This window comes from Gopherus evgoodei, chromosome 22, assembly GCF_007399415.2.
Source record: "Gopherus evgoodei ecotype Sinaloan lineage chromosome 22, rGopEvg1_v1.p, whole genome shotgun sequence".
Lineage (NCBI taxonomy): Eukaryota > Metazoa > Chordata > Testudines > Testudinidae > Gopherus > Gopherus evgoodei.
The window spans coordinates 1239486-1265305 of NC_044343.1; the positions used below are offsets into that span (position 1 = coordinate 1239486).

A 25820-nucleotide genomic window follows, 5' to 3' on the forward strand; every position below is an offset into this window, starting at 1 on the left:
AAGCGGGGGGGGCTCTGAGGGGAACGGGGTGGGCGGGGTTACTGACGGGAGAAGCGGGGGGGGCTCTGAGGGGAACGGGGTGGACGGGGTTACGGGCGGGAGAAGCGGGGGGGGGCTCTGAGGGGAACGGGGTGGGCGGGGTTACTGACGGGAGAAGCGGGGGGGGCTCTGAGGGGAACGGGGTGGACGGGGTTACGGGCGGGAGAAGCGGGGGGGGGCTCTGAGGGGAACGGGGGGGCGGGGTTACGGGCGGGAGAAGCGGGGGGGGCTCTGAGGGGAACGGGGTGGGCGGGGTTACTGACGGGAGAAGCGGGGGGGGCTCTGAGGGGAACGGGGTGGACGGGGTTACGGGCGGGAGAAGCGGGGGGGGCTCTGAGGGGAACGGGGGGGCGGGGTTACGGGCGGGAGAAGCGGGGGGGGCTCTGAGGGGAACCGGGTGGGCGGGGTTACGGGCGGGAGAAGCGGGGGGGGGCTCTGAGGGGAACCGGGTGGGCGGGGTTACTGAGGGGAGAAGCCGGGGGGCTCTGAGGGGCGGGGCGGGCGGTCACTGAGGGGAGCGGCCAGGGGAGGGGTGCGCTGGCCTTGGCACTGCTGAGGGACTGGTTGCCTTGGGTGGGGGCGCTGCCAGGGAACCTGTCGGGGCGGGGGGTGGACCCACCCGGCTATAATTTGGGGGCAACAACAACGTCCTTCCCGTTTCATTAAAATAAACATAAAATAAATAATGTGACGTAATGGCGGGTTGTGGGGGGGCGGACTCGGTTGTTTCCGTTCCTGCTCGGGAGTCGCCGTTATCCCCTGTGGGATCGGGAAGGGGGCGGGGTTATCTCCTCCTTGCGCTCGGGTGTCCCCGGAGCCTCCGAGGGCCCGCAGATTGTTTCGGGTGTCTCCGCCTTCGTTCGTGGGTTTTCGGGGGGGGCTCGGGTCGTTCCGCTGCATCTCGGCTGTTTCCGCCTGGCGGGGCGAGGGGAGACAGCCGAGCTCGCCGCTGCCTGGCTGAGGCGCGAGGGACGCGGGGCTGCGGCGGGGCGGATGGGGCTGGCGCCGGCGGAGAGGTGGGTCTCGGCCCGGCTTGTGGGACTGTCGGAGCGTGGCTGGCAGGCGGCACGTGCCCCAGCCGGGGGAGGGGTGGGGAGCGCTGTGCCCCCCAGCCCCGGGGAGGGGAGCGGAGCTGAGCTGGGAGGGGCTGTGTGCACTGTGCCCCCCCAGCCCCAGGGAGGGGAGCTGAGCTGGGAGCGAGGCTGTGTGCACTGTGCCCCCCAGCCGGGGGAGGAGAGCTGAGCTGGGGTGGGAGCTGTGTGCACTGTGCCCCCCAGCCCCAGGGAGGGGAGCTGAGCTGTGGGGGGGGGGGGGGCTGTGTGCGCTCTGCCGCCCAGCCCCGGGGAGGGGAGGGGAGCTGAGCTGGGGGGGGACTGTGTGCACTGTGCCCCCCCAGCCCCGGGGAGGGGAGCTGAGCTGGGGGAGCTGCGTGCACTGTGCCCCCCAGGGAGGGGAGCTGAGCTGTGGGGGGGGGGGCTGTGTGCACTGTGCCCCCCAGCCGGGGGAGGAGAGCTGAGCTGGGAGCGAGGCTGTGTGCACTGTGCCCCCCAGCCGGGGGAGGAGAGCTGAGCTGGGGTGGGAGCTGTGTGCACTGTGCCCCCCAGCCCCAGGGAGGGGAGCTGAGCTGGGGGAGCTGCGTGCACTGTGCCCCCCAGGGAGGGGAGCTGAGCTGTGGGGGGGGGGGCTGTGTGCACTGTGCCCCCCAGGGAGGGGAGCTGAGCTGGGAGCGAGGCTGTGTGCACTGTGCCCCCCAGCCGGGGGAGGAGAGCTGAGCTGTGGGGGTGGGAGCTGTGTGCACTGTGCCCCCCAGCCCCAGGGAGGGGAGCTGAGCTGTGGGGGTGGGCTGTGTGCGCTCTGCCGCCCAGCCCCGGGGAGGGGAGGGGAGCTGAGCTGGGGGGGGCTGTGTGCACTGTGCCCCCCAGCCCCGGGGAGGGGAGCTGAGCTGGGGGAGCTGCGTGCACTGTGCCCCCCAGGGAGGGGAGCTGAGCTGGAGGGGGGCTGTGTGCACTGTGCCCCCCAGGGAGGGGAGCTGAGCTGTGGGGGGGGGCTGTGTGCGCTCTGCTGCCCAGCCCCGGGGAGGGGAGCTGAGCTGAGCTGGGTAGAGGGCTGTGTGCACTGTTCCTTCCCCCCCTACTCTGGGGAGGTGAGCGGAGGGGCCAGGCTGTGTGCATTGCAGCTGCCCATCTCAGGATGGGATGGTGGGGGGAGAGGCTGTGTCTATTGAGTCCCCCACCCCAGGGTGAGGTAGGTACAGCTGGGTGTGTTGCACCCCAGTGCTTCAGGGAGGGAGTGCATGCATTATGCCAGCCCATCTCATGGAGTGGACAGAGGGGCAGGATGGTATAAAGTGACTGCTGTCCTCATTGGGCTCCCGGTGCATGGGGGTGCTGGATGTGTTGCAGCCACCTCAGAGGATTGCAAGTGCCCCCAGCATTCAGAGGAAGGTGTGTCCTGGGTGATGATGCTCTCTTCTCCAGGGGCCATTCTCCCTGTGCCTGAGGAGGGGGCTGCAGGACCTTCCCCGCTGATGGCTGTGGGTGCAGGCTAGGCTGGGGTGGTTACAGGGGGATCTTGGATGTAAAACCCCAAACTCATGTTGACTCCATCTGCCTGGCTTTTGACTTCCTCAGAAACCATGGAGTGCGTCTTGGCTGAGCCTGGAGTCAGGAACCAGGCCCTGAGAGGCAGTGTATGTGGAGGGGTTTCTCAAGCTTGTTCCAGGCTCTGGCTGGGGACAGGCAGGCTCTTAGCATGGACTGGCTTTGAAATGGCTGTAAAGTGAACTTGGAGCGCTGCCCAGGGGAGGTGTGTGTTTTGTTGGTGTTGTGCCCAAGGTCCTGGCTGGGATCCGGACCCCACTGGGCTGGACCCTGTGCAGATTTGAAAAGAGAGAAACCCTGCTGGGGCTTAGGGTCCAATGCACCAAACAGAGTATGGGGATCCAACAGACAAGCAAATGGGTGTGGTGGAGACTTGGCATGGCCCATTGTGGCTCTAGACAGAGAGTTGGTGGAGCGGGCTGTGACATTTGCCTGCAGACTACATGGAGATTGATGCTTGCAGCTCTTTCTGATTTTCGTTGCCATTTTAGAGGCTGGCTTTAACCCTTTGTGTCAGGCCGCCGTAAATGGAGATTGTGGGCATCTTCTTTGCAGATGGCAGAATCCTGGAGCCTGATATTAGGAATTCACTCATTCTGGGGGGTCTCCAGTCAGAAAGCCTCTTTTTCTTTGGCTTGTCAGCTGTAGTCTGGCCTCCTGTGTATTAATGATTGTCTGACTTGGTTTCTCAGTCACTTCTGTTTGGAAAGTTTAACATTTTTTTAAAATGGGAATAACGGCCGGGCTGGGAGTGGGGCGCCTCTCTCCCCATCTGTTTGTGTTAGGAAGCTGGGCCATTTTGTGTGTGCTACCCAGAAGTACTGGGACTGACTTGAAATGATTTTGTAAAATGAAAGCTGAACCCAGGAAGTTGGTGGAAGGAATTAATGCTTTGATACGGATGGCTACTGATGAACATATCTTAAACTCCTTGCAGCTGGAGAACAGATACAAAAGGATGAGAAATGTAGCAATTTCTCTTACTCTAAACCCAAGCAGTTGTATTCCCCATGTAACTCTCTGAAGTCCCAATCTATATGTCATATATATATGCCTTGTAAAAGACCAGGGCAGACCTGCAGCGATTCTGACCTGTTTACAGTATATTTTGCAGTTTCATTTATTAGATTGCAGGGACGCTCTCATTCTCTTTGGGAGGAATGTTCTTCTGTGTCCACTGACTCCCAAGGCTGATGTTTAACACTGAGGCGGGGAATAAAATCTTGTGGAGATGCGTGGGATTTGGCTAACTAAGGCCCTTCAATCACTGCTCCAAAATGAGCTTCCCAAAAGTGAGGAGGTGTGAGTACCCTGAAATGATATGTCTGCTTGCTTACCTTTAATGCTGACACTGTCTCCTTTGGTTGCTAAACAGCCTTTCTACTGACAAGAATGGAATAGCAGCCTCCTCTGCTCCCCCGTTAATTTATACAGCATTATTTCTTTTATTTTTAGAGCAGTTCTCAGAACCACCAGGGATTTCACTCTGTGACTCTTGCTGCAAGAGCAGAGACGAAAACAGCTGAGTAAATACAGCCTAAATAATTTATTTTCTGCTCTTCCCTCCCCTTCCTCCTCCCCGCCGCAAGTTTAACATGGGAGGTAAAGTGGTGTGTTAGCCCATGCTGCAGTCACTAATATCCCCAGGATGTAGGAAAGGTCAGGTGGTAATTTGGTTTCTTCCGCGATTATCTATTTGTACTCTGACCTGTTGTACTTGCTCTCAGATCCTGCTGTGGAACTCAAAGTAGCCATGACTGTGTCCCCAGCTCTCATTTCTTAAGATACTTGCATCTTGGCCACTTCTAAGGGTAATTAGTCCAACCCCCTTATTTTGAACTTAGAACAACATTCATCAACTTTGCTTTTAGAATAGGAAAAAATCCATCCTCCCTCAGCCAACTCTTGTTGGACCAAAACCTCTGGGTTGGGAGAGAAGCCACAAGTCAAATGGAATCCAGTGAAGAATGGACCCTGCTGCCTCAGTGCCTCAGTTGAGGAATTGATGCATGTTTCCAGTGGAAAATATTTATCATATTGGAGGCTCCCTTAGTTCCTGAGAGAGAATCTGGAGCTGCTGCCTGAAGCTGATGTGACTTGAGTATTGGGAGATAAGCTGGGAAGGGAAAAGTGAACTCTGAGTTAGACTGTAGCTCCCTCAACTCTGTAACTTGTGCATAATTCCAAATATTTCAGGGAACAGATAACATTTTTCCCAGCAAATGCCTCGGCTGAAAGCGTGGCTAAAACCTGTTGGAAGATTTTCTTATTGGCTTTGGAATTGTAGGTGACGAGTGACATGTCCAAAGTACAGTTAGTGTTTTACTTCTGAAATTAGGTCTTCCAGGAAACCAAACCTGCAAAGAAGATGCTTCTAAAATGGGGATGATTTACTCTGGCTACTCAAGTATCAGAGGGGTAGCCGTGTTAGTCATGCATGTGAGGAAGTGGGTATTCACCCACGAAAGCTCATGCTCCAAAAGGTCTGTTAGTCTATAAGGTGCCACAGGATTCTTTGCTGCTCTGGCTACTCAGGGATCCAAATTAAGGGATAACTGAGCAATGGGACAGTTCTAGCATGGGGCACTCTTTTTTTATTCCCTTCCAAACATTTCAGATACCCCTTCACACCCACGGCTTCAGTAACAAAGCAAATGTTTACTCGTTAACACTGCAGAGGTCAAGCAGAAAGCAGCCTCCCCTTAGCATGCACACAGAGTAACAGTCATGGACAAGACACTGGTGGGGGGTCCTTTGTGTCCATTCTGTTGGCAGGAGGAGGCAGCCAGGTTCAGAAAACTTGGTCTGTGAGTATGTCATGATTGCAAATGAAAGGTGTGTTCCTAACTCGGGTTAGTAGCTTGAGTTCAACCCCAGCTCTCTTACAGGCTTTCATTCGAGCAGCTAATCTGAGTTAAAAGCCAAATTGCTGCTAGTTTAACTCGAGCGAAGCACACACGACTTTTTGCAGTGAAGGTACTAATAGTCTCTGGTGAGAGATGATGGGAAAGCAGCCAGCAGGGTGGGACTGCAGCCCACACACCACAAAGGCATCCAGAGGAAGAGGCGCTTGTGGTTCTTGGCAAGGAGTACTCACTGCGAAGGCCAGTAATCCTGGACCTGGGTATATTTCATGTCACAGGGGACCAAGGAGGCCCCCAGCATGCCTGGGCTGGTCATGACTGTCACCTGCCAAGAAACTGAGAGCCTCAAACAACGTTTGCCTTTCAGTTCCCACTTGTCTGTGGTGAGAGCCAGTAATTGAGTGTATTCCAGCTTCCTCCTGGCTGTGCAAATACTCCCCAGTACACTTCTCACTTTCACTTAGGTCAATCCCTCCCTCACGCTGTGCCCATCCCAGAGTTCTCGCCTTGTCTGCTGTCATGTCCCGTCTTGCTCAAACTCTCCTATAAATGGGCTCTTTCCAGTGAGGCTTCCCTGGAACCTCATCCTCATGCTATGATCTCATCCAGTCTCAAGTTAAACAGGGTAGTGCCTGGTTGGGACTCGGATGAGAGACCTCCCAGGGAAACCCCGAAGTGGTGTCTGTGAGTCAGTACTGAGCTAGCGCCCGGCGCAGTAGTGGGGAAGGGAGCGCTGGGCGGTTTGGCATGTTGTTGTTAAGGCAGTTATTGTTTGTCTGTGTTGCAGTACCATCTGGAGGCCCCCATCAGAGCTCTGGTTGCTATACAGACAATGAAAAGATGGTGCCTCCCATCATGGGAGTGAGTCTGCTTAGGTGCCTGGTGGAATTTTGGTGCCTGAAGACCTTTGAAAACTTGGCCCCATGACCGTCAGGTGTTTAGAATGAATAGAGCTCCTCTCCCACTTAGTTTTCAGTCCTTGACTGGAATCAAGGGGGAAACAAGCTCTCCTGCTGCTTCAGCTCCCAGTTGGTTTCCCAGCTTTGAAGGAACTAGTCCAACTGAAGACAATGCTCTCAGGGCACTTGCTAGCTAACCTGACTCCCAAAGGAATTGAGGTGCAAAAGCTTTTCCACACAATAAACTGGAAGTGCTCCCAACGGGAAGATGTAAATACCAGCTCTCATGCCACTGTAGTGACCGAAAATAATACAGATACATACCGCAGCACGTGACATTGTTCTGGGTCTGGTTCTGTTCAATATCTTCATCAATGATTTAGATAATGGCACAGAGAGTACACTTCTAAAGTTTGTGGGTGATACCAAGCTGGAAGGGGTTGCAAGTGCTTTGGAGGACAGTATTAAAATTCAAAATGATCTGGACGAACTGGAGAAGTGGTCTGAAGTCAATAGGATGAAATTCAATAAGGACAAATGCAAAGTACTCCACTTAGGAAGGAACAATCAGTTGCACGCATACAAAATGAGAAATGACTGCCTAGGAAGGAGTACTGGGGTAGAGCGATCTAGGGATAATAGTGGATCACAAGCTAAATATGGTTCAACAGTGTAACACTGTGCAAAAAAAAGCAAACTTCATTCTGGGTTGTATTAGCTGGAGTATTGTAAGCAAGACATGAGGAGTAATTCTTCCGCTGTACTCCGTGCTGATTAGGCCTCAGCTGGAGTATTGTGTCCAGTTCTGGGTGCTACATTTCAGGAAGCTTGTGAACAAATTGGAGAAAGTCCACAGAAGAACAACAAAAATTATTAAACATCTAGAACACATGACCTGTGGGGGAAGATTAAACAAACCCAATTTTTTCAGTCTGGAGAAGAGAAGACTGAGAGGGGACATAACAGTTTTCAGGGTAGTTACAAGGAGGAGGGAGAAAAATTATCCTATCCTCAGAGGTTAAGAAGGACAAGAAGCAATGGCTTAAATTGCAGCAAGGGCAGTTTAGGCTGGACGTTAGGAAAAACTTCCTAACTGTCAGTTAAGCACTGGAATAAATTGCCTAGGGAGATTGTGGAATCTCCGTCCAGCAGGTTGACCAAACACTTGTCAGTGATGGGCTAGATAATATTTAATTCTGCCTTGAGTGCAGAGGACTGGGCTAGATGACCTCTGAGGTCCCTTCCAGTTCTAGGATTGTGACATTTACAATACCTAGCTTCAGCTGACCTGAACAGCTGCAATTCTATAATTCAAAGAGCAGCAGCACCCTTTACTCCTTACGCTGGAGATGGGGCTCGTTGACACAGTATTGTGTTTTTTGTTTAAAAGGTTTTAGGAGATTACAGGAAGTTTAGGCCTTAAGATAGGTTTTCATAGTTTCAAATTTAACATTAAACAGATTTATTTTTAAAGAAAAATGTTTAAATAAAAACTAATAATTAAAAAAAAATCAAAATTTGTTTGTTTTATCGAGTGTTGTTATAGATCCCCACCCTGGTTGGGGTTTGAGTGGGGAGTTTGGGCCCTGAGGAGGTGGAGACTGCCTGCCTGCCCCTGACTGGGGTGTGTAGGCTGACTTGGTGAAGAGGGGGAGTGACGGGAAGTTGAGCTTTGGTTCCCAGATCTGGGAGCCCAAACTCTGTATGGTGGCCAGGAGAACATAAGGACAGCCATACCGGGTCAGACCAAAGGTCCATCCACCCCAGTATCCTGTCTGTCGACAGTGGCCAATGCCAGGTACCCCAGAGGAAGTGAACAGAACAGGTAATCATCAAGTGGAGTTGCTCCATCAGCTGTTGGGTGTTTGGGACTGGCCATTCTGGAGGTGAGGGTATTGAGGCATGAGGAGACCCTGGCCTGGTGGTCAGGGTTGCAGGATGGGATAGACCCTCTCCAAGCAGAGGATCCTGGTCTCAGTTGCTGCAGTGTCTCCCTGGCCAGCTGCGACCTGTGGTGACCAGGCTCCTCATCACTGTGGTGTCAGGCCCAATCCTCTGACTGGACAGGAAGCAGCAGTGGCAGTCTGGGCTGGAGTTCAGTGTGGAGCGAGTCAGGCCCCTTTCTGGCCTGCCCCTTCCACGATGAGATCACCCCACTATCCACCCTAGCAGAAGCAGGGATGCCCGCTTCAGCCTCCCTGCTATGGGACAATCACAGCAGTGCAGCAGAGGCTCTCTGGCCATGCATTTCTCTTGAAATGCAGATGTTCGCCCAAGACATTGCCAGGAATTAAAGAAACAAACCCCAAAACTGCAATTTTTGCAGGGCCTTCTCTTTGGGACCCTTGTGCTGTGGCACGGCGTGGTTACTCATCTGCTCCCGGCTGGCCATGTGTTCCCCAGGAGAAGCGTAGTGGTGATGGAGACAGTCAGAGCATGGGTTGAGAACAGCCTCCCACCTCCAAGTCAGTGGGGAATTCTAGGGACTATGGGTTTGGGGGGGCTGAGAACACCAAATCCCCCAGGGAAAACAATCATTATCTTTACACAATGTTAAAGCACCTCCGTGCTGAGGGCGTGCCCCTGAGACAGGCTTGTGCATAGCCCCTATCCCTGGCTAACTGCCCTGCTCTGGCACTTCACTCCCAAGCGTTGGAGCTGCTGGTTCCCTCCATATGTCTGTTTATGGGATTTGGCACATAAGCCCCATCCCCAGCACAATTTCTGTCATCTGCTTTCCTTTGGGCGCCAAGGTTTCCTGATCTGCGCTTGCCGCTGTGCGCACAGTTAAGCTGCTTGGCTGGATTTGTGGCGGGATGTAGAACAACTGTTTCCCCTGCAGAGGACAGGCGCTGACACCGGAGATGTAGGCTTGTTTTACCTGCCCCCCTGCTCGAACGGCTGGGTTGGCTGAGCCAAGAAAGCAGGCGGCCAAGGGGGTTGCTTTAGTCCATGTCTGAGTTCAGTTGAGCTTTACTCTTGTGCATTTGAGCAAATGCATTATTGTTGGAGGCTCTGTGGAGGGGAGGCAGCATAGAACGTGGTCTCCTTCCGAGTGTGTGTGGGAGGGTGTTGGGGGGGGCACCTAGATAGAGCACTGCTATGGAAGGGTAGACACCCAGGCTGAAGGGAAGATGTCTGAGTAAGCCATCTGGTTAATGGCACCCCCACACCTTACCCTCATGGAGTCGTCGGATCCTCTGTCCAGAGAGACTCCTTGCACCACTGGTGGTGTTTGCCTTCTTGAGTCCCCTTCGAAAACCAAACGGGGCACCCTTATACCTCCCCCACCTCGTCTCCTCCTGGCTCGAGCATAAAGGCCACAAGAACACAAGGTGCTTTGTTGTGTCTAAAGCTTTGTGCTGGGATTCCTGGAGATGTGGTAGGTGCTTTGTTCCCCCTTAGCAAGAGAGGTGCTAATCCCAGTGCGCCTGTTCTTCATTCTGCTCCAGGGTTCTCTGCTGGGACTTGCCCTCCATGGCAGAGGAGAAACTGGCACGTTCTTTGGCAGCTTGTGCCCTTTCTGGCATGCAGTGGCTGCACTGCGCTGCTCAGACCCCTGGGCTGTGTCCCACCCTATCAGGCAGAGTTCAGAGGGGCAGAAAGCTGAATTTAATCCTTTCCTTCTTCACATTGTGGAGTATGAAGTAATATTTTCCTGGCTGGAGCTGACCGAGTTCTGGAAGTGAGGGCTCTGTAGTGAGTTCCGGTCGGCGGCTGCCGTGCCAGGACAGCATGAACTCGCTGTGCCCTTGCCTGGGCTGCAGCACTGTGGTTTGAGATCTGCCTTTCCTTCCACCATACCAGCGGCTTGCTCACATTCAACGTGTTCTTCTGGCATCCAGAACAGGGCAGAGCTTTTGCAGTTCTCAGTGGTGCTGTAAAGCAGCTCCCATCCTACTCTTTATAGCTTAGGATTTCTTGCAAAGTGGGGCAATTTTTAACTATTTGAATGCTGTAGCCCGCTCAATCAGAGAGGAAGGAGGGTGCTGAGATTAGGGCTTATGCCCTAGGACATGGGAAACCTGGGTTCCAGCCCTTGCTCTTCCTCAGATTCCCTGTTGACTAAGCCTCTCTGACCACTGGGGATAACGACACGGATAAATACCTTGAAGATTGTGAGGTGCTCAGAAGCTGCCCTAATGGGAGTCAGGTGGAGCTGGGGCTGGCCAGTGGGTTTCCACCCTCCCAGTGCCTCACAGGGCTCAGAGGAGGATTTCACTCTGGTGTATTCAAGTTGCACTGGTGTCGCAGTAGCACTGTAGGGGCCTTGTTGGGCCCGGTGTTGTTCAGACACATAGTACGGGATGGTCCTGCCCACAGAGCTCACAGTCAATCCGTGCAGATTACAACCTGCTGCTCACTTCACAAAGCTACTGTGGTCCCACTGCCTGGAAGGAAGCTGTCTATTCACTCTGTTTCACAGGGGCAGCCAAAGTCACAGGATTACTGCAGGCTTCGCTGGGCAGAGGCCTTGAATCAAGCAGCAGGCAGGGGGTCCGCACTCAGATATTCTGTGTGCTGTTGAACTCCTCTGTGTGTGTGACAGCCACCCCTGGCCAGAGGGGAATGGGCACTGCAGGCACTTTGACAGGGGATGGAAAAGTTCACTCTATCCTCCACTGAAATGCTGCTGTGCAGCTCCATACCCTGCACCCTGGGGACTCACAAGGGCTCTCTGTCTGCCTGCCATGGTGCCCTGGGAAGCTGCTCTTCCCCTTCTGCCAACGATGGAAACACACTGGGGTGTCACAGAGTGGTTGTGCTATTGCACTCTTCTGGGCTCTTGTGCTTAAAATGCAGTCCTGGAGATGGGCTGCTTTGTGGTGTGCCGGCGGCGTGGGTGTTAACCTGGCACCCAAAGGAAGTGCTGCCTCCATGCAATGGGTTGTCCCTCCCACACCACCTGCATGCACAGTCTCCCGGGTTGCAGGTTTGGCACCAAAGCTCTGGCAGGACTTGGAGCCCTGGTTAAAGTCACAAGCCAGATCTGAACAAATCAGGGTAGCCTTGCAGTAAGGCCGGTCTGCGCGGCTCCGTCACCACCAGCTCCCCCACCATTGGGCGCTCAAAACATGCCCGTAGAGATGTGGTATAACATGTGGCCTGTGAGGCCAGAGCTGAGGAGACCTTAGGAAAGGTCTCATTAGGGGCTTAGGAGAGCCAGCCGCTGCAGGGGCACACTGTCCTACCACTACACCCATGCCAAGGAGCCAGTGATGGGAATTATACCCAGGAGGACAAATCCAGAGTGCCTTTCTGGAGCAAGAGGTGTCGGTCCTGTGACAATCTGTGGTTTGATTGGCTTACAGGCCCAGCCTCACCCAATCGGAAGGCCTCCTCATTTGGAAAAGGACAGCTCCTTTGTAATGAAACAATGTGTGGTGACTTGCCCTGTAGTCCCATGTCTTGGGGGGGGCTGTGGATGGCGCTCCATGTCTCGGGGGTTTACCGGGTTGCCATGTGAGGGGTCACAATGCGGAGAGAAATGGGAGGTGCCAGCAGGCATCCCTTGGATGGAACTAACGATCCCACAGGAAGGACTTTCCATTCTGGCATTAGCCCGGCCTAGTTGCTCTTAGGATGAGGCTGGATGTGGTGGAAACCTAGTTTGGGTTCCTGGGACAGACGTGTTTGCTGCTGGCCAGTGAGGCCAGCTATAGATGCAGTGTGTGTCTTTTGTGTGACCTTTGGCCACTGGTGAATCCTGAGCCTGCAGTCACAGAACTCAACAGCTAGGGAAGAACCAGCTTCTTCTAGGACCTGCCCCTGGGCAATGGCATGGCTGGGGTTTGCATGGAACATCGTGGGCCCCTTGAGGAGTATCAGATGAAGGCAGAGCTTTGGGGGTGTGAAATCTTGGACTGTGCCATGCAGGCCGGGAAAGGGCTTCAGGGCCAGACATTAAGGGAGGGAACGACAGGACTCGAGGGTCCCAGACCCTCAGCTCTGCACCAGCTACTACGTAAGAATTTGTCCAAGTTCCCATGGGGAGGAGAGTTGGAGGCTTTGACAGGGACAGTCTCCTCCCCCCAGCTGCACTTTCTGTGATGCAGTGGGGTTATCGTTGGGGAGGGTGGCAGTTTGTCAGCCTGGTTCAGGTTTTGAGTCTTAACAGAACCCGTAGATACCCAGCTCCTGGCTGAGAGGAGCCTTCACTTTGCTGAGCATGAGGAGAGTGCAGATCACTGCCAGACACGTGAACTCATGGTTACAGACGTTCTCCCCCCTTATCTTGTTTGCAGTCTCTTTCATGGCCTGTCACCATGCCATTTCCTACCACCATGTCTCCTCCTTGTGGGTCAGGTCCCTGTCTGGTTCATAACCTGGTGGCCCCCACAGGTCTGATGCTGCAAGTGGGGAGGGTCATGGAGAAGGTAGAAATGGGGTCTCTGAGCTGCATGCCCAAATCCTGCGGGATGGCTCCTGGGGCTCCCTCTTCAGCATGTGGTGGTGGAGCGCTCCAGGTAATATCATGCAAATGAGAGAACAGATGTTCTGTGACGTTATGCAAGAGATTCGGGCTGTGGAGATTCTACTGCTGACTTGTTCTTGGGCCTGTGAAAGCTGTTTAACCTCTGTCTAGGGGTCTTTATCTGGGACTCAGCTGCTGTGCTAACTCCCCGTCTGTGTAAAGCACCCTGAGACCCACACGTGCAGAGAGGTGCTCCAAGGCTTCAAGCCAGTTCCCTTGGGGTTAGAACGAAAGCACTGGCAGCTTTCAGCGGGGCTTGCACCGGAGTCCAGAGGAATGTTGTTCAGGGTTTGAGATTTCCTGGGTCCTAGTGAGCGTAACAGAGAGCTGTCTTGTCCGTTTGCTGACATGGAGCCTGCGGGTGTGAGTAACTGAGTGGTTTGTAATTCTTTCTCCTGGGGTTCCCACAGCTGCCCCATCTGTGTCAGGAGAGCGCTTGGATTTGGGCAGAGGGCGGATGCCATTCTGGGGCTGGAGTGGAGTTCACTGCTTTTGCGAGCAAAGGGAAAATGGGGTGTGGTGCTTGGAAAAAGGTGTCTGTAAACACTCCCCTGCCCCAGTAACACCAGATACCCGGGATGCCCTTGCGGCCACATGATGGTATGTGGGATACCCTGTTGGGCTCAGAAGCTGAGTTGTCTCGGGGAAGCTGGAGGCAGCTGGTGTCTGGACAAGTCCCATGTGAGTGAGCACAGAACCCTGAAGGGGAAATGGTAAGGGGTGGATGTGAGACTGGGGCCCATCAGTCTGACCAGCTCCTGGGTCGAAATCCTGACCCTGAGCGGGACTCTGGTGGGTCCAGAATGCGCTTCCTACTCTCACCAGGAGCTTGATAACTGACAGACGCTTTGATGTTACCATGTCATTTGTTGCGTGTCCCTTTGTACTAACCTGGCCCAGCTGGGGGCCAATGGCCAGCCCCAAACAGACCCATCTCTCGATCAGTAGCAGCTCTGCAAAAACACACGGCTTCCTCGCAGGGCAAATTTAAAAAAAAATCAGTGAATTTCTAATTATGGGAAGGAGCCTCCTAGTGCCTCCATCTCAGCAGCGTTTGTTTAGTCCTAAAAATAGCCCTGGCTTTTGCTAGCTGGGTTGGTGCTGGGGGGCTAATCAGATGCTTGCTGTATGTAGAACAGGCTGGTTCCTGTGACCTTCAGAAGTGCTGCTCCACATGCGGTCAGCCTGACTCCATGGAGACGGGGATGTCCGTGTGCCATCTGAATGCACCTCACACAGTCTCCACTGCTCCTGTAGTACAGCAGCACCTACAGGTTCATGCAGGGTCAGGGCTCTGTTGTGCTGGGCACTGTGCAAAGGGAGAATGAGGTGTGGAGGTGCATGTATAAGAGATCTGGAACCCTGGCAGGAACTGGACTCCGTGCAGATGGTTGGGGGCTGGAGGAGCTAACTAAGAACAACAGCGAAGGGAACAGAAATCAGAAGTGTGTGAACACCGCTGAGGGGAAGGCGCTGGTCGGGGCGGCATGTGAGCTGTGTGGGGCAGTTATTGTCACTGTGTGTTTGCTGAGTGCCCGGCACACTGCAACCTTACCTGGCTGTGCCCTCTAGCAGCGGTACAAATGTGATGACAATCGCTGGGGAGACTGGACACTGAGTCCTGCATGGGAGCTGTGCCAGGTCATGTGGGACGGCAGGGAGCCCTGTCACTGCTCAAGATGGCCCCTAGGAATGGAGGGAGCCTGCATTACTAGGAGGGAGGGATGGGCCCTGATAGGAGTCCTCCCTCTCCAGGTTAGCTACTTCAAAAGGTAGAAACCTCAGCAGCCCTACGTGGGGGCCAGTCCCTTCCCCAGGACAGCATCTGGGGGCCAAAGCTACCTTGAGGAGCATGGCAATTAACGGGCCAAATGTGCTTTAGCTGTATGGATGCTGCTGGCTGCAGCCCATGAGCCCTGCCACAGCATGTCTGGTATCCAGGGCAAACGTTTGCAGCTGACATATGCCAACAGGCTGCAGCTGGCTGGCTTCGGGCTGCTCCTGCATCCCCTTTGCAGAGCATGTGGGTCCTGTAGGCTTTGTTCTAACTCCTTATGATCCGGCTTAAAGCCAATTTAGTTAATGTGTGCAAGGCCCAGCATGGACCCAGGGATGCCTCTTTGAAGCTGGTTAGCTCCATTTAGCTTGTGGCAGGAAATGTGTTGATGCAGACTCAAGTAGTTGTCCCACCTACTGGGTAGCTGTCCCTCTGCCCCCTCCCAGCTGGAGCACACCCCCTTTGTGGTGGGATCCCACGATTCTGCCAGGCACACCCAGGCCCTGGGCTGCAGTCCCCCATGATGGCTGGCTGAGACCCGCTGGGAGCAGTGCCAGTGGTTCATACGCTGACCAAGCACAGTGGTCCTTCGCTAGAACCAAAGCATTTGGAGCCACCGGACTGCACATGGAGCTGTTGCCTGGCTCTAAGCAGGCTCCCCCTTCCTTGCCTGAAAGGGGCTTTTAACCCTTTAGGGTTCTTCTGTGTGCCAGGCTTCCAGCTTTGGTGAAACCAGCCTTGTCGGAGGCACGATCCTTGATGCTAACAGCTTCCCTATTGTCTTTAGCTGCTGAGAGCTGCTTATCTAGATCTGTCCTGCTGCTTTCCTGTTTGCTCTTTCCTGTTAACTTATCTCAATAGAGTGGCCATACTAACACCCCTCAGTTATACAGCACTGTAACTTTACCTCCCTGCCCAGGTTGTGTGCATGCAGATAAACCAACCTGCTCCTGAGGGTGGCTGCAAGAGGAAGATGAAGCTTGTCAGATGGCTTCTGGCATGGACCTCCCAAAAGCAGCTTGAGTAGCTAATAGGAATGGCATCCAGACTCCCCAAAGATGTTAAAGACTCGAGGAATTCCAGTTTGAACTGCTCTCAGTAGCTGCAGACATTCTAGTGCCACTGTAGTTTTTTATTCAGCTGCATGACATGCAGAAATGCTGCATCTTACCCCGAGCTAAGCTGAGCCAAATGGGGAGCTTGGGCACTTCAAAGCACTATGTGTGTGTGTGGGCATGCCATAGTTCTTCACTGGACTCAAATTATTGACATCCTTCTCTCCAGAGTAAAATGGTGGTAAAAGTTTGTTCCTTTTGGCTGCTTTCTGGGTCAGGCAGGCCCTACGTTCTCCTGGTCTTCATATTTTTGAATCGCTTACAGGCAGCTGGTGGCTCTAAAATTTGAGTAGAGTTGAGGGTGTTAAGGATTCATTTCTTCTTAACTCCCTCCTCTCTCACCTCCTTCTGTCCAAGAAAAATCCCTCCCCCTCCCCCAGCACCATGTCGCAGGCACTCGCCTGCACTAGGCATCCAGCAGCAGAAGCGATTTTGCTCAATCTAATCTTTGGGTATGTCTACACTACGGGATTATTCCGATTTTACATAAACCGGTTTTGTAAAACAGATTGTACAAAGTCGAGTGCACGCAGCCACACTAAGCACATTATTTCGGTGGTGTGCGTCCAGGTACTGAGGCTAGCTAGGGGAGGGGAGAGGATGCTGCTGTGTAGCACTGCAGCACCCCATCTACCAGCAGCATCCAGTAGACATATGGTGACATTGAAAAGAGGCGAGAAATGATTTTTTTCCCTTTTCTTTGAGGGGGGAAGGGGGGTAAATTGACGACATATTCCCTGAACCACTGGTGACAATGTTTTTGACCCTTCAGACATTGGAAGCTCAGCCAAGAATGCAAATGCTTTTCGGAGACTGCAGGAACTGTGGGATAGCTCGAGTCCTCAGTCCCCCCTCCCTCCCTCCAGGAGCATCCATTTGATTCTTTGGCTTTCCATTACGCTTGTCACGCAGCACTGTGCTGAGTCCCTGCTGTGGCCTCTGTCTAGCATAGCCTGGAGATTTTTTCAAATGCTTTGGCATTTCATCTTCTGGAACGGAGCTCTGATAGAACAGATTTGTCTCCCCGTACAGCGATCAGATCCAGTATCTCCCATATAGTCCATGCTGGAGCTCTTTTTGGATTCTGGGACTGCATGGTCACATGTGCTGATCAGCGCTCCACGCTGGGCAAACAGGAAATGAAATTCAAAAGTTCGCAAGGCTTTTCCTGTCTACCTGGCCAGTGCATCCGAGTTCAGATCGCTTTCCAGAGCGGTCACAATGGTGCTCTGTGGGATACTGCCCGGAGGCCAATACTGTCGAATTGTGGCCACACTAACCCTAATCCGACGTGGCAATACCGATTTCAGCGCTACTCCCCTCGTCGTGGAGGAGTACAGAAATCAGGTTTAAGAGCCCTTTATATCGATATAAAGGGCTTCCTTGTGTGGACGGGTGCAGGGTTAAATCAGTTTAACGCTGCTAAATTCGGTATAAACGCGTAGTGTAGACCAGGCCTTTGAACCTGTCTGTGTGGCAGCTGCAAGGCATGTGATGAGCCTGTAGACTCCAGGTGCAGAAACTTAAGCCACGTCTATGCTCTAGGCCCTGCCGCTGGGGTGGTGTAGCACCCTAGCGGTTTTTCCATCACTCTCCAGGTGGTCAATGGAAGAATGTTTCTGTTGACACAGCCCAGTCTACACTGGGAGTTAGGTTTGCTGTAGCTGTGCCGATGGAACTTTTCTGTGTAGGCCAGGCCTTTGTGGTGGTGATCTCCAGAGATTTCTTAGCGCACAGGAAAACAGACATTTGTGAAACTTACTCAGTTTAACACAAAAAGGAAACTGGTGTCAGGTTCTGCTCCGGGTGGCTGGAGGTCTCCTTTAGCTGTTTGTAAATGTTGCTGTGTAAAAGACCTTGCAAACAGGAAAACAATGAATTATTTTCCACAAAGTACTGTCAAAGAAAGCAAACTGCAGACATGCAAACAAGGCTCTGTGAGCTCTTTATCTTGCAGTTCCTTCGGTGTTGTAAGTCCCAGGGAGCAGGGTGATCTTCAGTGAGCCAGCCGGGGCTTCTCTCATGCTTTTGCAGTTTATGGATCAAGTCAGTCCCATGCTCTGATGTTCCTGTGTTTGGGATCCAGGTGTCAATAAGGGACTGACCCAATTGCCTAGTGGGTGGGGTTTGTTTTACTGACGTGATTAGCATGGCGGGAGGCAGGGGGCGTGACAGGAAGGGCCATGCTCTGGGCATTTGGCCATGAAGTAACAGACCCTCTTTCTTTCCCTTTCCAGGCTCTGGGAAGAGAGAAGCAGCAGCACACGCCATGCTTTGCTGGAAACGCACTCTCCCCTCGCCCTGGGGACCCTGAGACACCTACCCCCTCCTAGGACTGCGGAGCCCTGAGCTGCCCCCTTTCTTTGCTGCATGCCCAGTCACGAGTGCTGGATTATGTTCGTTGCATTCTCCCTCTGCTCCATAATTTGGTTGAATCGTGGCTTCAAGTTAAGGAAAAGGGGCTTCACTTCAGCGTGCGGGAGCTTGAGCGTGCACAGGGCCATCCTCACCAGGCTTCACTCGTCCTGGCTCGTGCAAAGATGGTAAACGCACAAAGAATGGTGCAGGGCGAGAGCCGTGCCTGAGCCTGCAGCCCACGTCTTGAGCAGCTGGCCCGGCTCCAGCTTCCCTGTGCAGCAGAGATGGGCAGCACCGAGGGCTTTCAGTACCGTGCACTCTACCAGTACTGCAAAGAGCGTGACGAGGACATCGACCTGCTCCCCGAGGACATCCTGGTGGTGAGCAAAGGGGCCCTGCAGGCCCTGGGCTTCAAGGATGGAGACGAGCAGACACCCAACCAGATCGGGTGGATCCCGGGTATCAGTGAGCGCACCAAGCAGAAAGGGGATTTCCCTGGCACCTACGTGGAGTACATTGGGCCCGTGAAAATCTCCCTCCCTTCCCACAGACCCAGGGTGCAGAGACCTCTGCCGGCAGCTCCTGGGGCCAGCACCTCCCGCATGCAGGAGGCGCTGGAGCAAGGTAAGCCCTGCCCTGCCCTGCCCTGCCCTGCCCAGCACGAAGGTGAAGCTATAAGGAAGTATAGCTTCTCTGCTGCCTCCTGGCCTGCGAAGGCTCCTGTTCTCCAGTGGGGTTGAGAGGGGAACATGCTATGGGGGTGGGGTACTCTTGAGCAGCAGGCAGGGGGACAGGACTCCTGGGTTCCAGTCCCTGCTGTAGGTCCTCATGTGCTCACTCCCCTTCCCGGCCTCCCTTAGCAAACTGAGGCTGTGTCTTCCAGGGCTGCTTGTGCAGGAGGTCCATGGCCTCTAATCCCAGCCAGGCGGAGGGATGCAGGCATCTAAGGGGGTCTGTGTCAGATGCAAGTCCTGGAATGGATTTCTGTCCGGGTGGAGCACCCTCCATCCCAGTGCTGCTGCGCCTGCAGCCCCTGCCAGCCACAGGAGCCATCGTGTGCACCCTGCTCAAGTGCAGAGCCTCTCTGGCCAGGCGATCCCGAGTGCGCTGCCCAGCCAGTCGTGAGCCATTCCCTCCCTGGTTTTCAGCTGGGTTTGAACCTGGTCAGCCACAATGTACCCCAGCCACAAAGTGCAGTGCAGCCGGCCAGCCCTCGGTGGCATGTCATGTGCCCCACGCGGTGCTGTGTCTGTGTGAGAGGACCCTGCATACTAGGACTGTGGTGGCACGCTTGGGGCGTGCGTGCGTTGCCCATGCCTTGGCGTGCAGGGCTGTATGTCCTGACCATGCTGCTCTGTGTCTAGCCAAGAGCAGGGAAGGATGTTTTTCTGTTCATCTCTGCTTGACACTGAGCACGGCGTCCAGTTCTGGGCACTGCGCGTTAGGAAAGATGTGGACAAATAGGAGAGAGTCCGGAGGAAAATGGGAAAAATGAAAAAAGGTTTAGGAAACCTGACCTACGAGGAAGGGTTAAAAACATGGGGCATGTTCAGTGTAGAGAACAGAAAACTCGGGGGGGGGGGGCCCTGGTAAGTTTTCCCGTGTGAAGGGCTGCTCTCACAGGGAGGGTGATCAGTTGTTCTGCGTCCGCTGGAGGTAGGACTAGAAGTAATGGGCTTAATCTGCAACCAGGGAGGTTTAGGTCAGATGTTAAGAAAACCTTTGACAGGGAGTTCAGCTCTGGACCAGGCTCCCAGGGGGGCTGTGGAATCCCCCTCACTGGAGGTTTAAGAACAGGCTGGAGAAATACCTATCAGGGAAGGTCTCTGGGCTTTGTGCAGGGGTCCTGTCCAGCCTGCCATTGCTACAATCCTGGGCTTCTCTCTCCATTTAGCTTTGGGTTTGGAGACTGGGAGGAGTCTCTGTTCTGGGCTAAGAGCTTTCCTGTCCGGTTGGGTTTCTCTCTCTCATACCCTGGCAGAGTCAGAGATTCAGACTTCCCCTCATGGCCTGTCCCCCCTACCTTTCCTCCCGTGGCTGTCGTGGGGATGCCCCCCCGGGCACTGCATGCCTGGTGGCCCTGCTGACGCACAGGATGGGCTCTGGGTAAGACCAGAGCAGTCATTGTCTGAAAAAACATTTCTTCAAATCAGAGCGACTTGCTTGTGTGCCTGGTGCTGGGCCCCTCCTCCAGCGAATGCTGTGCTGCACCAGGTGCTGGGCAGCTGTGAAGGCTGGGCGCTTTCCCCCAGGTGTGTCTCGCTGGCAGGTGGGTCCTGGGCCCTGAGCACCTGTGACACGCTCTGCATCCCTCAAGAGAAGCTGGCCAGGTCGAGGGACAACAGGGTCCCAGATGCTTCTGTGATACAAGTACCCAGTAACTGCCTGGAAAACACGAGTCTGTGGTTTGTGTGCAAATCTTAACACTTCTCATGTGTCAAAAGAAAAAATACTGGCTTAGGGCATGGAGGGAGGCAGGGTCTGGTGGGGGCAGAGGAGAACAGAGAAGGTGCAGTCAGCGGTGGGGCAGGAGAGGAGGGCAGGGAAGGCGGTGTGGGGGAAGGAGGATGAGGAAGGTGGTGTGGGGGGAGGAGGATGGGGAGGAAGGAGGAGGGGAAGGTGGTGGTCCAACAGGGAGGGGAAGGAGGAGGGGAAAGTGGGGGTCCAGTGGGAGGGAGGCGGCGTGGGGGAGGAGGAGGGGAAGGTGGGGGTCCAGCTGAGGTGGGAGGAGGAGGAGAAGGTGGGGGTCCAGCAGGGAGGGGGAAGCAGTGTGGAGGGAGGAGGACTCGGAAGGTGGAAGGTGGGGATCCGGTGTGGGTGGGGAGGGAGGAGAAGGTGGGGGTCCAGTGGGAGGAGGATGAGGAAGTCGGAAGGTAGGGGCCCCGGGGGGGAGGGGAAGATGGGGGTCCAGCAAGGGGGGAGGAGGAGGATGGGGAGGCGGTGTGTGCGGAAGAGGATGAGGAAGGAGGAAGGTGGGGGTCCGGTGTGGGGGGAGGCAGTGTGGAGGGAGGAGGACAAGGAAGATGGAAGTCCGGTGTTGGGGGGGCAGTGTGGAGGGAGGAGGACGAGGAAGGTGGGGGTCCAATTGGGGGGAGGTGTTGTGAGGAGGGGAAGGGGGAGAGCAGCTGTGGGCCCGCCTGGAGCAGCGAGGGGCATGGGGGAGAACACGCACTGCAGCAGGAATTCAGGTTCCCGCTGACCCTCGGAGCACTGCCTTTCCGTGCGCTGAGCGCTGCCCCTTTCCTCGAAGGTGCTTCTGTTCTGCAGGGGGCTGTGCGGCTCGGGGGGGGCAGGAGAACCTGTATCTTGGTGTGTGCTAGGGAGGGAGGATAGCTGCGTGGGGCCAGGGGTGGTGCTCCCAGCATGGCTGCGTGCACTGCAGGGCCCTATGAGGGTGCAGCAGGGGGAAATGCTCCTACAGGGGAATGTCTGAGCCAGGCAGCCGGGCTGCCAGAAAGACTTGGGCCTGACTCCTCCTGCTCACAAGCTGCAGGTCCAAGGGCTCCCCTCCAGCCCAGGTCGGGTTGTGCTGACCTCCCTGGCACCCAGCAGGCCTGACGGAGGAGAGCTTGGGACAATTAGCCCAGGGGCACTGGCTGGTGCGGTGTGATGGGGAGGAATGGATGAGACCAAACTCCTGGCCTCTCCTGGCAGGAAAAGGGGCCAGAAACACTGTCTGTACTTCCAGAATGGGGAATGTTGGGCCCTTTGGGATCAGGACTCAGCCAGAGCTCTGAAGCATCTCCTCGGGGCTGGCCCCAGCCTGTCGCCGGAGGAGAGCGTGTGCCGGGTTCCAGGGAGCGCTGGCTGCTCTCCATATCTCAGCATGGGGCTGTATTTGAGTTGAGACAGGAAGGTGAAGGGAGGTTCCGGGGAAGCAGCTCTGAAATTCCCCTTGCACTCCAAAGAGGCTATTCCTAACCTCCTTCTCCCCACAGAGGAATTCCTGGGGAGCAGATCTGCAAAGGGAAACTCATTGCAAACTTGCGACGGCACTTTATGCCTAGCAGAGCAGGACAAATGGTTGGAGATTGAGACAAACATCTTGTGGGAAATCCCTCTTTAGGAAGAAGCCATGGTAGGATTGGTCTGTCGTGGCTGCGCTGGGGATGCCCGGTCATCTGCTGGTTACCCATCTTGGTAATTGTGCTGTGTGATGGCACTCCGTGACATGCTGCGATGGGCTGGGGCTGGGGACTAGGAGCCAGGGTTCCTGGGTTCTGTTCCAGCTCTGCCACTGGCTCAGGGTGGACAACCCCTTACCCCCGTGTGCCTGTGTGAGACGTGGCTGTGGGGAGAGGATAAGTGACTTCGGGTGAAAGGCGCTCTGCTGTTGGACTGCACTCATGGGCACAGCGGCTTTGGTGGCAGCAGGGAGATAAGGGGATTGTTTTCTTCACACTGCATCTGGGGTGAGCGGCAGCCCCTGGAGCAAGGGGGCTTAGCTCGTGTTTGCTGTCTGCGAGGCGCGCCTGCGGAAAGGGCAGCCCAGGAATGTTTCCGCTGCTGCCATGTGAGCCGCCATGGTCCCTCCCCAGCCCGGAGATGCAGGCGGCTGCTGCCTTCTGAAGCAGCAAGTTCCAGGCCAGGCATGTGTGGAGACTACACTATCGCCCTCCTGAGCCCTTCCAGGCCGGCAGCGCTGGGAGCCTTAGGAGGTCCGGCAGCAGCCTGGGCTATGCCGAGCTCCCCAGAGTCCATAGGCTTCCCGCCCTGAGCCATGCTGCAGCATGATCCACGTCCCGCCTTAGAGCACCTCCAGCAGGGTCAGTGGTGCAGCCCTGCTCCTAAACCATTCGGTGAGTTTCCCTCCAAGCTTAATAGCCCCTGGGCATGATTCCCAGTGACACCATCCTGGCACTTCAGCAGGGGATGGGATCTTTAACCTGCCTTTCGCTCTCTCCATGTATTCGATGGCTGTGCAAGGCCCGACTCCCAGCAGAGCAGCCCTGAGGGGGCTCTGAGTTACACTCTGCTTTCCATGGCCCCATAGTGCCTAGGGGAAGCTGCAATGCAGCAAGCTGTGGCTATGCCCCCTATGCTGAGGGCTGGAGCAGAACCCCTACACAAGCTCCATGCAATTGGGGGAGATCCCTGTGCAGGGGTGGCCTTTGGGGGGCTGTGTGCACCCACTTTAAGGCTCCTTTGTGCTGCCTGATCTTCCACTGCAACCCTCCCTCCTTGCTTTTCACTCACCCTCACATCTGGGATTGGGAGCCTCGGGGACTGGAATCGCAGAAAGCACCAGGCACGCTGTGTGAGCGCTGCATCCTGAGGCCTGCCACAGAGTGGTGGGGTCCCTGCAAGATTCACAGCAGCTTTGGAAATGGTCAGGTGCCAGTAAAAGTCTACATGGCGCATTGGACTCTTGAAGTCTGCGTATCGGGTCTAGTGGTGCCATTGGCAGCGTCCTTGTTGTGAGTGCAAAGGGTAATGGGACTTCCTGATAACCCATTGGTGTCCCAGGAGTTCAGGTGCTGGGGGCTGCAGAGCAGAGCCCCCCCTGGGTCACCACCCCAGAGCCTACTTAGTGCTGCCCGGCCCGGGCACTTGGTTTCTGCCTGTCCCATGTTCTGCCATAGGCAGCTGGCAGGACTGCGGTGCCCTTCTGGACTGGACTAGCCCCTTACAAAGAGCCCTGCAGAGCCGTAGCACTGAATGATTGGAGAGCTGCGCTGACCCCATTCCTGGGAACACAGTGGGCATGGTCGGGGGCTACCCCTCTCTCTCCCATCCTGGCCCTAAAACTGAAGGATCACAAGCCGTTCCTGGTCTGGGGTGAGGGCTCAGCGTCTGAAATGGATAACAAGTGGCAGCTGCCCTGTGCCAGGTGAAGGCCAGGGCTCAGTGGGCTCGGTTGTGGCTGTGCCCTGGCAGGCAGTGTGAAAGTTTCTGGCTAGGGACTATGTGGAAGTGCCCCCCATCCTTGCAGCAGTGCTGATGGCTGCGGGAGGCAGGTCCTCAGCTGGCTCAGGGTGACACTGCAGCTCTGCAACTACCTGGTGACTGCGTCAGCTGAATGCAGGGAGCCCGTGGTGCCCAGGAGGGCAATGACCTTGCATTGCTCCAGTGAATGCAGCCCCGAGCATGAGAGCTTGTAGCCGGGAATGTATGGTGAGTCGCTGGGTCTGCCTGCATCTCACAGGTGAGGAGCTGAGGCCTTGCCCTGGAAGTGTCTCTGCAGCAGCCCCAGGTTGCAGCCTGGACTGCCCACTAAGGGGTTTGGCTTAGCATTCATGCACAGAACCCACTAGCTTGTCTGGGACTGCCAGTGACCCTGGCCCGGGGGCCGAGGCTGGGCTGGTTCCCCCAGCGTGTGGGTGCGCTGAGAGAAGGAGGGCAGTGCTTTAATTGCCTACATCTTTCTCATGGGTCTAAATCTCCCATTTCTAGCCATGATGCTTCCCAGGTACAGGAGTGAGGGGCCAGAGAGCTCTGAGAACCGTTCACAGAGCTCATAACAGGACCAGACTGGGTGAAGCCAAGCACTAGGGAGCATGGAGGGAGAAAACTTGTTCACCTTAGCCTCCAAGGACAGAACAAGAAGCAATGGGTTTAAACTGCAGCAAGGGAGATTTAGGTTGGACGTTAGGAAAAAGTTCCTAACTGTCAGGGTAGTTAAACACTGGAATAGATTGCCTAGGGAAGTTGTGGAATCTCCATCTCTGGAGATATTTAAGAGTAGGTTAGATAAATGTCTGTCAGGGATGGTCTAGACGGTATTTGGTCCTGCCGTGAGGGCAGGGGACTGGACTCGATGACCTCTCGAGGTCCCTTCCAGTCCTAGAGTCTATGAGTCTATGGTCTGGATGGGCTGAGAGCCTGTGGAAGTGTGTTCGGGTCTGGCAAGCATCCTGACACATCCAAGTTCTGACTCACTGACTGCGATGGGCATGCTCCCAAATAGTCACTGTGTTCTTCATCTGTAACCAGCCTCGTTCCCAGCACAGAGCCCTGCCCATGTGAAGGATGAATCCCTACAATAACTCGCTGTTTGGCCCTGGGATGGCTGTGCCACGCAACCGCGGGGTCTGTGATTCAGCAGCCTTCTGCTTGTGTCTCTGAGGGGCCGGGCAGTCCAGCAGACACTGCAGGGCCCAGCGTGCTTGGGGATGTCATGTTGAGACCTGAAATATCTGTGGGCCTTGCTTCCTCGCTGAAGATGGGGGTGCCAGACATCAGTTCTCTGGGTCTTGGCAAGTTGGCATGATGTGACCCCTCTGCGTACCCAGCAGGCATTGCAATTGATGTGCCCAAGTGTAGCACTCTAGCAGGGGTTCCTGGCCCGTCTGCTGAGCACTTGTGTGGAGGCTGGAGGCAGACTCCTGTGAGCTACAGTCCAGACATGAAGCAGCGTTAGGGAGTGTCTTGGAACCCTGCAGTGCGGCCGCAGCCATAGCCTGGAGCAGAGAGAGAGAAAGCAGAGGATAAAACTCCTGCACAAACTAGCTCACCCTGGTTAGATTTCAAGCCTTGGTGTGTGTAGCAGGCATATGATCAATTGGTATCTGTGGTTAGGGCAGAGGGGTTGGGGGTGGGAAGAGTGAGGGGGGGCCTGGGCCTGGGTCTCTGCAGGGAGTGCTGAGTAGCAGCTCCTTTGGGGACACTGGCGCTGCTGCCTGGGGGAGGCAAAGGGCCAGTTTCCATGTTTAACAAGCAATCAAGGGCAGGAATGTGCTGACATGGCATTCTC

The 25820-nt window shown here is 55.2% G+C and overlaps 1 protein-coding gene across 3 annotated transcripts in view; it reads left to right on the forward strand.

Annotated features, from left to right (window-relative positions):
• The first annotated feature begins 973 nt into the window (after positions 1-973).
• PIK3R2 (phosphoinositide-3-kinase regulatory subunit 2) overlaps positions 974-25820 on the forward strand; it is a 35989-nt gene continuing 11142 nt past the window's right edge. Inside the window, exons 1-2 of one of the 3 annotated variants that reach the window (XM_030540451.1) lie at positions 974-1055; positions 18007-18751. In XM_030540451.1, the coding sequence (XP_030396311.1) occupies positions 18412-18751 (340 nt within the window). In that variant the 5' untranslated portion in view covers positions 974-1055; positions 18007-18411. Of the gene's footprint in view, positions 1056-18006; positions 18752-20190; positions 20533-22781; positions 22927-25820 lie in introns of those variants that run through there. The other 2 variants (XM_030540453.1, XM_030540452.1) reach the window with 2 other exon arrangements.